This window comes from Callorhinchus milii, unplaced genomic scaffold (genome assembly GCF_018977255.1).
Source record: "Callorhinchus milii isolate IMCB2004 unplaced genomic scaffold, IMCB_Cmil_1.0 Scaffold7, whole genome shotgun sequence".
Lineage (NCBI taxonomy): Eukaryota > Metazoa > Chordata > Chondrichthyes > Chimaeriformes > Callorhinchidae > Callorhinchus > Callorhinchus milii.
In genome coordinates, this window is record NW_024704748.1 from 26,577,273 (window position 1) to 26,591,751 (window position 14,479).

Here is a 14,479-nt window from a genome sequence, read left to right on the forward strand (position 1 = left end):
TGCCACAAGAGGGTGTGTGGTGCCATTGCATTTGAGAGATGCAGGTTTGGATGAGGGAGATCTCATCTTTCCAAAATAGCCACAATACCCACCCTACCACCAGCCGTTAAACACCAGGCTGTTTTTAAATGAGTTCAGCCACCTGGCTTCAACCATGTGAGCGAGCATTGCATCTGACCTGATGCTGACACAACGGGCCAAATGGCCTCCTCCTGCTGCACTGTAAATTCCTAACCATAAATCTGTGTGTGTTCTGGGGTCTCAGCACATTCGCCCACAACATATACAGTCAATTCACTTTACAGCATATCCTGGGAAGCGCTTTGAGACGTCTCGAAGACGTGATGAGGCGCTATATCAAACGCACGGGGTATTTATTATTTTATAATAATAATAAGCTGTAAATTTTGGGGGTGAAACGCAGCAGCCAAATTTTATTTATGTATCTATTTTTGAAGGGTTTATTGCGCCCCACAAAAAGGGATCCGCCAATTGACTAATAAAGGGGTTCATATTTACTGTCAGGTAAATAGAGGTGTGAGTAGTAAGGAAATTGGCCAAAATTTCACTCTGCCAGGAATCGAACCCAGGTCCTCTCGCTAGCGAGGGCGGGTACTCTAATCGCTGAGCTACTTCAGTGTAGTTTCCAGCAGTTGTATTTGAGGATTAGTCAGTACCAGACTTTGGGCCCACTTGAACTTCAGTATTTAGATTAAAAGTGACATTTATTGACTTTAGTGGCCCCAAATAAATTTGTTCACATGCATTCGCACAACAGTGTAGGATATCATCACAATGGCAGCACTTTCAGCCCGATTGTCTGTCAGCATGTGCTTTGTGTGGCTTGGAATAGTTTTATTGTCTGTAAGTACAGTATCTTCATTGAATCAATTTGCCAGTGTGGTTTGACTGTCTTTGGCTTTTGCTTTGGGGAAAAAAAATGTCGGGTGAAAATATTGCAGCAAGTATCAAAGTAAAAACACCGTTTTAATAACTCGAACCTCCTTGGGAATTAATTTGCAGAGTCCACTTTGTCGTTGTAACAGTATGATGTTCATTCGAGTTATTATAACTGTTGTTTTATTATTGTATATTTATTATTTTGTTGTGGGGAAGCCAGCAATGTGACACAAATATATACTTAACAAGGTAGCTGTGCATTTAAAAGCTGACTTATTTTAAAACTGTGCCGATGCTAACTCAAGTTATACTTTATAATGACCAGGCTGTTAATGTTCGGAGCTCAGAATTCTATGGATATTCTTAGCGATGTCTTGTTAGTTTGAGTGCAATCTCAACACGTCAAAGGGGCTTTCACCATAAGCACAACAGCAGTTCCAGTCTGTCTTACTTAAAAAAGACATATAAATAAAAATAAATATACAGTCAATTCACTTTACAGAGTCTTCTGTGAAGCGCTTTGGGACGTCCTCCCGACGTGAAAAGCGCTATATCAAAGGCAAGGATTATTATTAAAGCAGTGGAACAATAAGAATATTACGCTGTGTATCATTTTAAAAAACAATTCCAAAAAGCATCTTTCGCCCAGACGCCTCTAAATCTATTTGTGCGTCAGCCTGGCTGAGTTGGTAGCACACTCGCCTTCGAGTCAGAAGGTTGTGGGTTCAAGACCTCTGTCGGGACTTTGAACTAATAAACAATGTCCCACAAATTTCTGTCGAGGTCTGTAAGAGTTTTGCGATGTAGGAAAGTATTTTTTTTTTTTTTTTTTACGTTTGTCTTTGGAGATAATCATTCCCCCTTTTATTTCTATTCATACAGCAAGTCTTTGCATATGCATCGGTTGGTAAGTAAGCTTAATCCTATTCTGTTTTGCTACATGTACGAACAGGAACTTTGTTCATTCGTGTCGAGGAATTTGCATCAATTACTTGGATTGAAATAAATTGTGGGTTGGGCGCAATAGTAAAAACTAAGTACAAATTGATTCTAGTACTTGCCCAACGCTCCTGGTTTCATAAAATCTGTGCCACTTTTGTGGCACTTGTTTTGTCTCTTTGGATAATGTTTTTCTTCTCCGTACCCCGTTTCATAAGAACGATGTGTTAGCCCTGTTCAGTGTAGTGCTCTCGCCCCGAGTCAGAAAATTGTGGGTTCAAGCCCCGCGTGGCCTAACCTGACACTCCATTGCAGTGGGGGGGGTGGGGGGTGTTGCATTGTCAGAGGTGTTGTCCATCGGATGAGACGTCAAATCGTTCAGGTGGACATTAAAGGCTGCGTGACGCTATTCAAAAAGAGAAGGGAGTTTCTAACTGCGTCCTTATTATTATTTTTACAGGCAAAATAATACAATAGTGCGATAATTAGCTCCATCAGTTGTCTTTATCCAATTCTGACATTGAATGTCTTAACAATAATATGTTTTATTATTGGCTGTGTGAATTGAAATTTAGCTCTTCCACCCCTCCCCACTTCCCCACCAAAAAACATCTCTTGATTCTTTGAATAAAAGCCAGGCCCTAATTACATGCAGGTTCTCAGTTGCAAACATCACGGGACCTGTAGAAACATAAATATTGAATTTAATATAATATAATAGTGCAGATTCTATTCAAGTGAAAATAGTCTCACAGTGCTGCATACCTCTTATTTTTTTCCTCATTTATTTACCATTTATCTCTCCTTATTATTGCCCAATTTCAGATTATCCCTTCCCCCCACCTACCCCAGTTTTGCTTGACTTTAGTTTTACATTGAAAGTCGTGAATAAATGATAAAATATAATAAACGCCTTAAAACGATTTTGGTTACATTAATTTTGTGTGTGTGTGTGTGTGTATTTGCGTTTAAAGAAAGGGTTAATTTGGTTCAGTTCAAGCAAAAAACAATTACCCTCTTGTTTGATTTATTCTATTACAGTGAATGACCCTTGTAAGAATAACCCATGCAACCATGGAGACTGTCTAGTCACAGTGGGTCCTCCTTATTATAAATGTAAATGCAGACACCCTTATCAGCCTCCAACATGCACTAACAGTAGTTGTTTTTTATTATCGTTTCTTCTGCGAGATAAAACAAAAAAACATGGCATATATAATCCTTATATTGTTAACTCGCACACACACATATATATAAAAATGTTCAATAACATTTTATCCTCTATCTGCTGGGATTAGGAATAACCTGAATTTGGTCTTGTTCTTACACCGGTTTATTATACATATATTATATATGTATATATATACACATATATATATATAACACCAATAAAAGAATGGCTTAAAGATATTTGTTGCAGGTTTGGCGCTGTCAATCATTCTGAGCAAGCTTGAGTGACACAAGGCAGGCTCGGGTGTGAAGGGAACATCATCTGCTGAAATGTGAGCCTATCACTTATGCCAAGCTTTCTTTCCAAGCGCATTGTTAACTGAGCAGAAGAAAAAAAATAGAACACAGTGTGATTCTATCTCAGGTGTTGCGAGGCAGAATAAAGTCAGAGTGGAAGTGCAATGTAGGTAACAGCATGACATCCGTGTTTGAGTATAGAATTTCAGTCCGATTACTTTTTTTTTTGTTGAGCTAAGTCACTATCCCACTCGCTGTTTTTTTCCAATCGAGTCATTTCCAATGGACTCATTTTTTTAATGAAATGTTGTGTTAGGAGGAGGATGTTTGGGTGTGTAGTCTAGAAGGATGAGATCAGGGCCTTCTCGATCCAAACTAATCTTGTGATTGTGTGAGCAAATTTAGTGGACTCTGTTTCTGGACGTGGTCTCATCAATCAATCCATTTTCACCCCAATGTTTCTTTTACACAAATGTCGTGTTTGGTGTCATTTAAAAAAAAAATCTCTTAAAGTGTCTGCAACGGCGATTCCTGATAAGGCAACAGGAAGAGGTAAAAATCCACCCGATGCTGTTGTACTTTGGACCAATTATTCGTATCAAGAGGAAAAGCCCAGGATGGCTCTTCCATTACTTCAAGGGAAACATGCCATTCCTGGCAGCCATCCTTGGCAAGCGTCGATCCAAATGGAAATCGCTGGATCCAGAAAGATCCATGCATGTGGAGCAACTCTGATCAAACCATGTTGGGTTATTACAGCAGCACACTGTGTCAATGATAGGTAGGTTTCAATATTTTCAATCTACTATACTGAAATGATCATAGGAAATGCCATTGTTGTTCACATTTGAGTCTTTCGTTGAAATGGAGATTTAGTGTGGGTTTGAGATCTCTCGAGTTTACCACCAGGCAATCTAATTTACAAGACTACAGTCGTGCGACTTGTTGGTGAAAAGGCCCTTTATCTGTTGCTTAAAATACCCTGTGACTTTAAATGAATGATCTCTCTGTGTTTTAAATCTCAATCGGCGCCATCACAAGGTTGCTGGCAGCAAACCGCAGATTCCCATGCGTTTGTAAGTTGAGTAGTTTGATTGTGCAACTCATTCTATTCAAGGGCTCAGCGGTTGACATCCAAAACCACTCCCCCTAACTAATACACATTGTAGGTTCCATCTACCTGATCCCGTAGTGCAGTGGTTAGAGCCCTCGCCTCGCGAGCGAGAGGATGTGGGTTTGATTCCTGGGCAAACAAAACCTTAGACAAGTTGCCTTACTCCACACACCTCTGTTTACCAGCAGTGAGTAGGAACACGGTTGTCAGTCAATTGGCGGATCTCTTTCCAGGGGTAATAATCCCTTCAAAAAATAATAATAATAATTTGGTCACTCAATCCACGTCTGTTTGTGGGACGCTGCTGTGCGCAATTGGCTTGAGTGTTTCACTCACAAAATACACAGTCAATTCACTTTACAGTATATTCTGTGAAGTGCATTGAGACGTCTCGAAGGCGTGATAAGGCGCTGTATCAAATGCAAGGATCATTATATCATTCAGGTAAATCTATAAGATCCTGTAACACAATTTGTAAAGAAAAGAGAGTTTCTCCTGTCCTAGTCAATGATCCTCCAGATAAATTGATTGTTTGCTTCATAGATTGTGAGCAAAGCGACGGTCACTACACTTCACAGATAATTCTGCGAAACGCTCTGAGATTGGTTTTGGTGTCACAAGCACTATATCAAATGCAAGGGTTTTGTTTTAATTGTATTGGATTTTGAATTCACTTTTTTTCTTCATTTTCTCCCTAAATATTCTATAGTGCTCAAACATCTAGTTTGAAAATACAACTCGGCAAAAATAATCTGTACAGGAAAGAGCCCAGCACTGAACAGGTCCTTGATGTTGGGCAAATTATTATTCATCAAGCCTTTCGGAAAGTTAATGACTCATTGTACAATGACATCGGTAAGTAAACATATTAATCAGAGGATCCCCATAAATTGTCCTTTGATTATAGCGCTCGTGGATCAAAGGGACATGTCCCCGCCTCGCGGCAAAACCTAACAAACCTAGGTTTGTTTGACCTAACAAACATCTATCCACTTCGGTTGTGAAGATGTGAATGGACCGAACCATAATCCACAGCCTTTTGGGGAGAGAGTCCCAGGTTTCCACTGCCCTTTGGGTGAAAAACTGCCTCTTGATTTCACTGCTAAACGGCCTGCCTCTAATTTTGAGATGATGCCGACTTGGTCTGGATTCCCCCACCCACCAGAAGTCACAGTTTTTTTCTGTATCTATCTGATAATGAGCCAGAAGTCAGCCATGTTTTTACACCCGGCTTACAACGCAATGGCTGATACATTGGACCCAACTAACGGGGGTGTTCCTGTATTTCTAGTTTAGTTTACTGTTCATTTCCGGTAACAATCTGAACCCAACTTTTTTCTGTCTTCTGTTTCAGCGTTAATTAAATTAAATGGCACGTGTGCTACGGAAACTAAATTTGTAAAAACACTGCCATTGGCAGAGGAAGCTTTCCCCCCTGGTATGGCGTGTCAAATTTCCGGATGGGGCAAAACCGAACTTGGTACTTATACTGTTTCTTTAAGTCCATTAACAAGAACTGTCAATTTTGTGTTTCATTTAAGTGGGGACAAACACTCCTGCAGCACTAAGCTTCCCCACTTCATCATGTTTCCTTCCAAAAACAGTTCTTAAAACGTTCTCAATTAACGATAATTCAGGTCAAGAAAGGTTCCAAACTCGCATATAGTTTGGTAGAACTGAGCCAAGATCATGTTGTTCTTGGTTCATGTTTCTCTTCAATAGACAGGATGAAGCTTGAAGTGGAGCCAAAGTTTTATGTCGTCTTTAAGATCGAAAACGAAATCAGGCAGTTTTGATTTGGCACCTTATCCGAGAGGGTTATTCATGGCATTCACACTCATGACTTACAAACTTGAGAGCATTCAGAAAATTGCTGTGGACATTGTTTGCTAAGGACTCTATCAGTGAAAGCACAGTTAATCACCAAACACTCATAAGACTTATTAAACATTGTCATGATATTGTGATTTTTTGGTCACCCTGTATATACATTTTAAACCTTTCCCTTGTCAATGGCACTGAGCCCAATTGTAGCACCGCCTACCATTGATCCAGCTGAGATCACTCACTGGAACTTCTGGGATTCTATGTGTTTCATGCACCAGACAGCACGGGGAGCAACAAAGCAAAAGTGAGGTCAGTGAGAGATGGCATTACTGGATAATGTGACACTCCATCACGCCTACACGCTGCTTTCATTTCAGGAATTTATTCCTACAGGCGACTGTTGGAAGGCACCGTAAAGCTGATAAACAGAACTACATGTATGGAACCGCAGGTTTATGGTGATCACCTGGACGATAAAATGATGTGCGCTGGAGATCTGAGTGGAACCTCAGCAGATGCTTGCCAGGTTCGTCAGACCGGACAATGTAGCTGTAGAGTCCTGTAGCTCAGTGGTTAGAGCACTCGCCTTGCAAGCGAGAGGACCTGGGTTTGATTCCCTGGCAGGGCGAGCAAGGGAGTTGGATCAAGAAAGGGAGAAAGCAGAAGGTGTGTAATTTAGTCTATTTGCAAAGGGCAGGAAGAGCTACTGTGACTTGGTTATGTACCCCTACCTGCCCTGCCCTCCACCCCTCCTGATCCCAAACCCCTGCTCAGGTACAAGTCCCTGACTGTCCAGCACTTTGGGATGTCCTCCCTGGCGTGAAAGGCGCTGTGTAAACGTAATTTGTTGTTTGTTGTTGTTGTTATTCTTGTACAGTAATAAACCACGAATAGCTTGAACTTATACTAAACTTTACCATTGACAGGGTGACTCAGGAGGTCCACTTACCTGTGAGCGAAATGGTCAACGATATCTCTATGGAATCATCAGCTGGGGCAGGAGCTGTGGGAAAGTAAATAAACCTGGCGTTTATATCATTATCCCCAAATACCTCGACTGGATAAGAGCACATATGCAGTAGCTTCACCCTCTTGAATTTCAATGCAGCCTTGAATTGCTTTGGTTGATCATTTCAATTTCCCACCTAAGTTTCCTTCTCTGCTCTCTCTCTCTCTCCCTGAGGAAATAAATACATCCGTTCACAGCCAATGCAAAACCAATGGCCAACAGGAGATTGTATTCCATGGGACCTGCAATTTACTTTCATAGACGAGCTAATGTTGCTGCTTGGTTCAGTGCACTTTTCCTCCTATGATTTTTAGGGTTCCACATGCAAGCAAAGACAATAGCTTCAGTGAATGTTATCTTAAAAGTAGTTTCTGCTGCGCTAAAAGTGAGTTTCAAGTCAATATCTCTGCCCATGAAATGTGTGCGAGTGTAAACTGAGCCGAAGAGGCAGCAGAAACTGTGTTTAGGATAACATTCACTGAAGCTATTGTCTTTGTTTGCGTGTGGAAGAGTGAAAACAGGGGCAAAATACCCATTCCAAGTGATGCCGATGTTAGTGGCAATTGCTAATAAGAACAAAGGTCTGTGCCAGGAGACACTTGTAGCTTTCCTGAGCCCCACTGGGGCACTTTCTGTCATGCCATCTACAGCCACAATTTTTGACCAAGGAAGATTTCAGATTCATCTGGCAAATCGGATCTAGTGGACTGCTTTTCAGGATTTCAATGTCCCTTCTCTCACTCCCTCTCCTTATGAATAAACTTGACAGCTTTTGTTGCTTTTGTCAACGCAATAAAATCCAATTCCGGCACAGAGTTTTTATATTTGTTATTGCTAGAAATGCCTTGTAATGAACATGTGCTTTGCAGTTGATAGGTATTCCGGTCGCAATTGGGCAAGCAATCGCTAACGGTGAATTCTGGAACAAATTTACTTTGACATTGCAGTCCTGCTCGCAAGCAGCAAGTAAATACAGGGATCAAGTACCGGCTGTTGTTTGTTAAGGTTTTAGATTGTCAGCGGATACGCACAGGGCTCACCGGCAAACACAAGTGTTTCAACCAACACTTTCAGCCACTTTGCCCCGAAACTTTGGAACACTCTCCCTCCACCTTGCCCTTCCTTTCCCATCGTCAGGTCCTGCCTGAAGACCTTCCTCTTCGATCCTGCCTACGGTCACCTCTTCCCCCTCCTCCGACTCAGCGCCGTGCTCCGCCACTCTCAAGCGTTCTGCGACACGACCCTGTGGGAGGGACGCTGTGTGAATGCAGGCTGTTGCTGCTGTTGTATTCTGGCGATAGTAAGTTGTGAGAATATGTTGGGCCAAAATGTAAGTGCTGAGAGAGAACCATATGTTTTATTTGTAAAAGAAGCCCTACGTAGGTTCAGAGGTCCGTTCAAGTTATTGTTTCACTGCAGCAGAGCAGACGTGGATATATTAAGTGTTTTGAGACGTTTTAGAGTGATTTTTGCAGATCTGATAATAAAAGCTAATGAGTTGTTAATTCCTCATTGATCAAGGCCTCATCAAATCCCTCCAGAATGTGCTTGTTTTGAGCCAAAAAGGGCTCTGAAAAAAAGTGGCACCGTCTGAATCTCACTGTCTAAATTTGACTGGATCAACGTACAGATGTTGCAACAGGAAACAAATCTATTGGAAACACAGCTTTAACCTCAAGATGGTCATTTAATGAGCCATTTGCTTATTATTTTTCATGACCTTTTCACTCACTTTTGTAATGTAGCTCAAATGTTGTAAAACGTAAAGAAATGTTCATCTGATAAAAACAGTCGCACATCAATTATAGACAATATGTGTGGGATAAAAACTCATTCATTATAATCTTCCAGAAATTATTAATTCCTCCGGAGAGTATTTTATTGCTCCGAAACCTTCAAATTCCATGATCAAATGGTCTATAATACTTGTGATGGACTGAAATAAATTATAATAATGGACCCACACAAAGAACATTTAGAAAAATCAAATTTTGTCTCGATAACGTTCATTGACGAAACCCAAAGCAAATTCTGAAAAGGGTAAAATACACTCAGAAGCAACGCAAGTGACCTTACTCACTGTATGCTTCTCACCTTTAGCCGAGAAATGACTTGACCTGTTACTTATCCTAGAAATTTGTTACCTGTATCTAAATAGACAAGAACTTTGGTGATCAGAAAATTGAAAATTGGGGGTTGGAAAATTAGACGCATGTTCAGGAACTTCTGCATTTTTTTTAACTTGAGTGAAACGTGTTGGGAGCCTTTTGCTCATGTTAGCGAAGAGCACTTGTTTTATGGTGCACATTTTATGAAAGAAAGTCTTCGAAACGCAGCTGAGAACCTCAGCGACCAAGTTACTGTGAGATTCGACGGGAGTGTGCAGTACTTCAACAACAACAAGTTGCACTTATATAGCGCCCCCTACATGCAAGGTAGCGTCCCAGAGCACTTAACAGTGGTGGAACCTGACTCCCAAGTCGGGTGGGGAGTGGGAGGTTGGGGAGGTGACCGAAAGCACGGTCGAGAAGGAAGGTTGTCAGGCGGGACTTGAAAAAGTGGAGGGAGGGGGCAAGGCACAGGGATTGAGGGAGAGTGTTCCAGAGTTCGGGATGTAGCAGGTCCTTGCGCAACCTCCAATGGTGGAGCAGAGAGTGCGAGGAATAAGCAGGAGGCAGGTGCCAGTCGAGCAGAGGCACTGGGTGGTAGATTGGGGAGTGAGGGGGTCCAAACCATCTCGGCCCAAGGAGAGCTAATCATATTGCGGACATAAATGTGTCATCAGCTGATGTAATTGCGGGCAATGAAAGTCACTTTCCATCTTCCTCCGCTCTAGTTCAACAGGTCAGCAATTTACTGCCTCAACACAGACAGCAGTGAGTGTTGCTAATGTTCTTGACGTGTTCAACTTTGTGCTCACAGGCCACGACTTTCGACTGACTTTAGCGGAATTGTAACTTTGACTTTTCGTTCGCCATAAAAAGTCATGAAAAGGGATTGGAAAGCCGTAACCCACCCACCACCCACTCCACTCCTAACGCATTCCAGCTGTTATGCTCTGTGGTTAATTCCTGGTATCTGTCACGGAAAGCTTTGCCTACAAAATACACAGTCAGCAGACTTTAGAGCAAATCCTATCAATCGCTTTCAGACATGAATTGAGGGAAGCAATATCAAACATAAGGATTATTATTATTATGAATTGCCAAAACTTGACAACTTGCCTTGCTGCCTTGTAAGTAAATCCCATTTAAACACCCTGAACACCTTTATAATGTCCCCTGAGATCCACCAGGGGCTCTGCTTCACTTTTCAATGCAGGTTGAAAACTTGCAGCTTCTTCTTTCGAGCTTAAAAAAAAACCTGCAGACACTTCAGATGCTATGTGTGGACTTCGCTTGCCATAAAATATATGTTATGAAGTGTTTTGAGACGTCTCGAAGACATGATAAGGCGCTATATCAAACGCAAGGATTATTATTGTGTCCGCAGAAATTTTTTAAAAATTGTGGTTTGGTCACTCAGTCCGTGACTGTTTGTGGGACGCTGCTGTGTGCAATTGGCGGCCGAGTTTCATCCATAAAATATATAGTCAATTCACTTTACAGTGTATTCTGTGAAGCGCTTTGAGAGGTCTCAACGATGTGATAAGGCGCGATATCAAATGCAAGGATTATTACTATTAATCTGGTCGTAAACACGCTTTGTATTTGAATTTAAGACTGATACTCTGATCAGGACTTCTGAACAGTTAGAGAAATTAGGAAATGAATGGAATTCACTGGAATTCTATTCCCGATTTGGAATTTTGCTTAGATCAGGAATGAATTGATCCAGTTAACTGCGGGTTTAGGTGTCTGACAGGAGTGTAAAAATGGGATGACATTAGGGATGGTATTGTGGGAGGATGAGATCAAATGGGCTGAAGGGACTTCTTCAACCAAACCTCTCCTGTGAGCGGAATCCAAATGGGCTTCTTAAGATTGTTTGAAAAGAAAGTGTTTCCAAGTCTTTCTTTCACAAGAGAATTTTAGCTGATGTAGCTCCGAGACATGTTCTTACAGGATTACTGTCAAAGGATGCAACCATGTCCCTACTGCTCCAGCTGACAAGACCTGTAGAAATCAGTGCCTTCCATGTTATGTCTGTATTTGAAGAGTAGTTAATGGGTTCCTTTGTGTCTACTTACACTTTGATCTTTATTGATGTGTTGCTTGTTTACTTGCAATGGAAAAAAAACCCTAGAATTATTAACTGCAATTGAACCCAAGCAACGCATTGAAGTAGCATCAAATATTGATTCATCTTAGCATGTGACAAAATGAAGAGGTGCATTTTCTCTCAGAGCCACATATGTAATCATTTACACAAGCGTCAGCTGGAAATCTTTCAGTGTTAATGGAACCAACGATAATATATGGCAAGGTCTCCACCATTGCATTTCTTCCAGCCCGTGACTGAGTTACAGAACACGTATGAAATGCCTCTTGAGAGGAAAGATTATAGGCTTGTTAACTCGTGGCTCATTTTTGTTTTGTGTGGACGTCCTGAAGGGCCCATGAAATAGCCCAGAGAGAGCATGTGTCTGAAACGTAAGGCAAGGTGGGAGAGAACCGAACGGTCTTTGGTTACTCCTGGTGAATTCTGCAATTGAGATAGACTACAAAGGAGGGGGAATCAAGTCAGATGAAGGCAAATCAATTTTAGAGACGGGGGTTTCTCCCATTGTCCTGACCAACAACCATCCCCCCACCCACCCCCCGATACAAACATGGCTGTTTGTGAGGCGTTGCTGTGTACAGATTGGTTGCTGCATTTGTCTACAAAATACAGTCACTGTTGCTTCATAGTATATCCTGTGAACTGTAGCTACCTGGTTGGTTGCTTGACAGAAAACCTTGGTTAATGATTGTTTACCAATCATTGCTGTGCACAAATGGACAGCCATGTAGAAGCTGGGATCTTCCTGCTGTGTGCGGGTGAGCTCTTTAGTAGGAAAAATCCATCAGTAACCCCACGTATCACAATACCTTACTTCACAGCTGAGTGGGCCCTGAAAAGAGCTGTAAAAGCCCATTCAATAGACTTGTCATGGTATCACTAACATGACATGAAGGCTCATAAAACTCAATATCAGTCGTGAGAATAATCCAACCTACAACAACGACAACAACTTACACTTATATAGTGCCCTCCACACAGGGTAGCGTCCCAGAGCGCTCAACAGTAGCGGAGCCTGACTCCGAGCTGGGGGAGGGGGAATGTGGCTGTAAGCACGGTCGAAGAGGAAAGTCTGCCAGAACCAGACGAAAGCTAAACAAAAACTTTCACCTTCAATAATAATGCTCATTTACAGATCCATTGACGCAACTCGTTATTTCTTTGCAATTATTAATAATAATATTTTTTTTATGCCTGATGCAGGATTTTATCACATGTTCAAGACGTCTCAAAGTATACTCAAGGCACGTGGGCCACAATGGTTTGTACTGTAGGTTGGCACTGGTCTTCACCGGCATACTCCATGCAGATGCCTCCCATACAACAGTTGCGGAGCCTCCCATAAGGTGGTGTTACCTGTATTGCCAGGCTGATCCCAAGGCAACGCTGAAGAAACAGTAGCAAAGCATCAGTAGGGAAAAATTCCACCAGGAGCTCAATTTATGTAACATTTTAGAGCATCAAAAAAGTAGTAATATTACATTTCTGCCACTAACCTTTACTGCCGTGGTTATAGAACCATATGACATTGAGGGAGGCCATTCGGCCCATTGCTTTACTGATGATGTTTTGCTCCTCCAATCATGCCATCTGGAACTCTAACTCAGAATCCATCCAACTCGCTTCCCCCACCCCTCACCTCGTTCAAGGCCCACCTCAATACAGAGGTCTTTCACCCCACTTTCGGTTATCCTTCCCCCTCCCCATCCCTCTCGGCTCCCACCCCCAGCTTGGGTACCCATCCAGTGTTGTCCAACACTTTGAGAAGTTCTCGCGACATAAAAGGTGCTGTATAAATGTAAATTCCATTGTATCCTTCGTAACCCCAATTCCCTGCTTGTAGAATAATTCTACCAGTTCTCTTTCACTACACGTCTGACCAGACATTTTTCTTCTCTCAATGAGCTTCTCAGATGTGAAAGTTTGTGCAAGTTCCTCCTTAAAAGCATTTAACAAGGAGTCAGAGAGGTTAAATGGCCTCTATTTTTTGCGGGCTTTCTTTTATTATGTTGGGGCCATTTCCTGAGCAGCACTAAGAAATTTCTTAGTGAAACTGCCTTCTATTCAGCCTGTATTTTTATTAGTATCATCTCTGTATCTTTGTTTTCTCCCTCATTCCATTTATAGCTTGAAAGGAGCCGTGCAGGGTGACAAACTTAGACAAGTTTCCTTACTCCACACGCCTCTGTTTACCTAGAAGTAAGTAGGAACCTGGTTGTTAGTTAATTGGCGGATCGCTTTCTGGGGGTAATAATTCCTCCAAAAAAAATTGGTCACTCAATCCACGACTGTTTGTTGGACGCTGCTGTGCGCAATTGGCCGCTGCGTTTCGCCCACAAAATACGCAGTCAATTCACTTTACGGTATATTCTGTGAAGTGCTTTGAGATGTTTTGAAGACGTGATAAGGCGCTGTATCAAATGCAAGGATTATTATTATTATTTTTATTGAGAACGCTATAGAAATCCAATGTAACCAACAATGTTCTGGCCAAGGTGTTCACTGCAACGCTCATTTGTGTTCGTTAATACAATCCTATTGTCTCGCTCGTGTATGAATTCAGTTCAACCTTCCACAAAACCAGCGTGGGGAACATTGGGCTAAATCTCTCAGCAGTGCTCAAGGCATGTCCATGTGTGATTTATAGCGTGGGTGGCCTCAGGCTTTAGCACTGTTGGAAAATGACACTTACTTATGATAATTGCATCCGACCCTATTAATGGGCTGAAGTGAAGTGTTTAGTCCACCGGTGGTAAACACTTAGTGCTAAATTAAACACATTCAACGAGAAGTGCACATATGGATGCCAGGTGAGGCTAAAACAACTTGAATGTGTTCTCTCTCTCTCTCTCTCGCCACACCAGCCCTCTACAAATGGATTGGTTAAACAGCCTCAGAATTTCACATCAAACCATTGACACTTAAGTGAGATATCGGCACATTCCAGCTTCAAAATTAGGAGGTGCAAGGAAAGAATATTAAAGAATAATAATAATAATAAA

At 41.8% G+C, this 14,479-nt stretch overlaps 1 protein-coding gene across 1 annotated transcript; it reads left to right on the plus strand.

Moving 5' to 3' along the window:
* The first annotated feature begins 775 nt into the window (after positions 1–775).
* Positions 776–8,067, plus strand: LOC103186547 (hyaluronan-binding protein 2). The gene is made up of 7 exons (XM_007905653.2): positions 776–864; positions 1,783–1,807; positions 3,820–4,087; positions 5,130–5,275; positions 5,775–5,900; positions 6,625–6,773; positions 7,174–8,067. Exons 1-7 carry the CDS (start codon positions 796–798, stop codon positions 7,327–7,329), a joined length of 939 nt encoding a protein of 312 aa, XP_007903844.1. The 5' UTR covers positions 776–795; the 3' UTR covers positions 7,330–8,067.
* Positions 8,068–14,479: the final 6,412 nt, after the last annotated feature.

What these genes read in the sequence shown, in the direction of transcription:
- LOC103186547 (XM_007905653.2), top strand. Translation starts at nt 796, where the DNA reads ATGGCAGCACTTTCAGCCCGATTGTCTGTCAGCATGTGCTTTGTGTGG. An exon ending in CTCATTGTACAATGACATCG is followed by an intron (nt 5,276 to 5,774) that starts GTAAGTAAACAT and finishes CTTCTGTTTCAG; the next exon opens with CGTTAATTAAATTAAATGGC. An exon ending in ATGGGGCAAAACCGAACTTG is followed by an intron (nt 5,901 to 6,624) that starts GTACTTATACTG and finishes CTTTCATTTCAG; the next exon opens with GAATTTATTCCTACAGGCGA.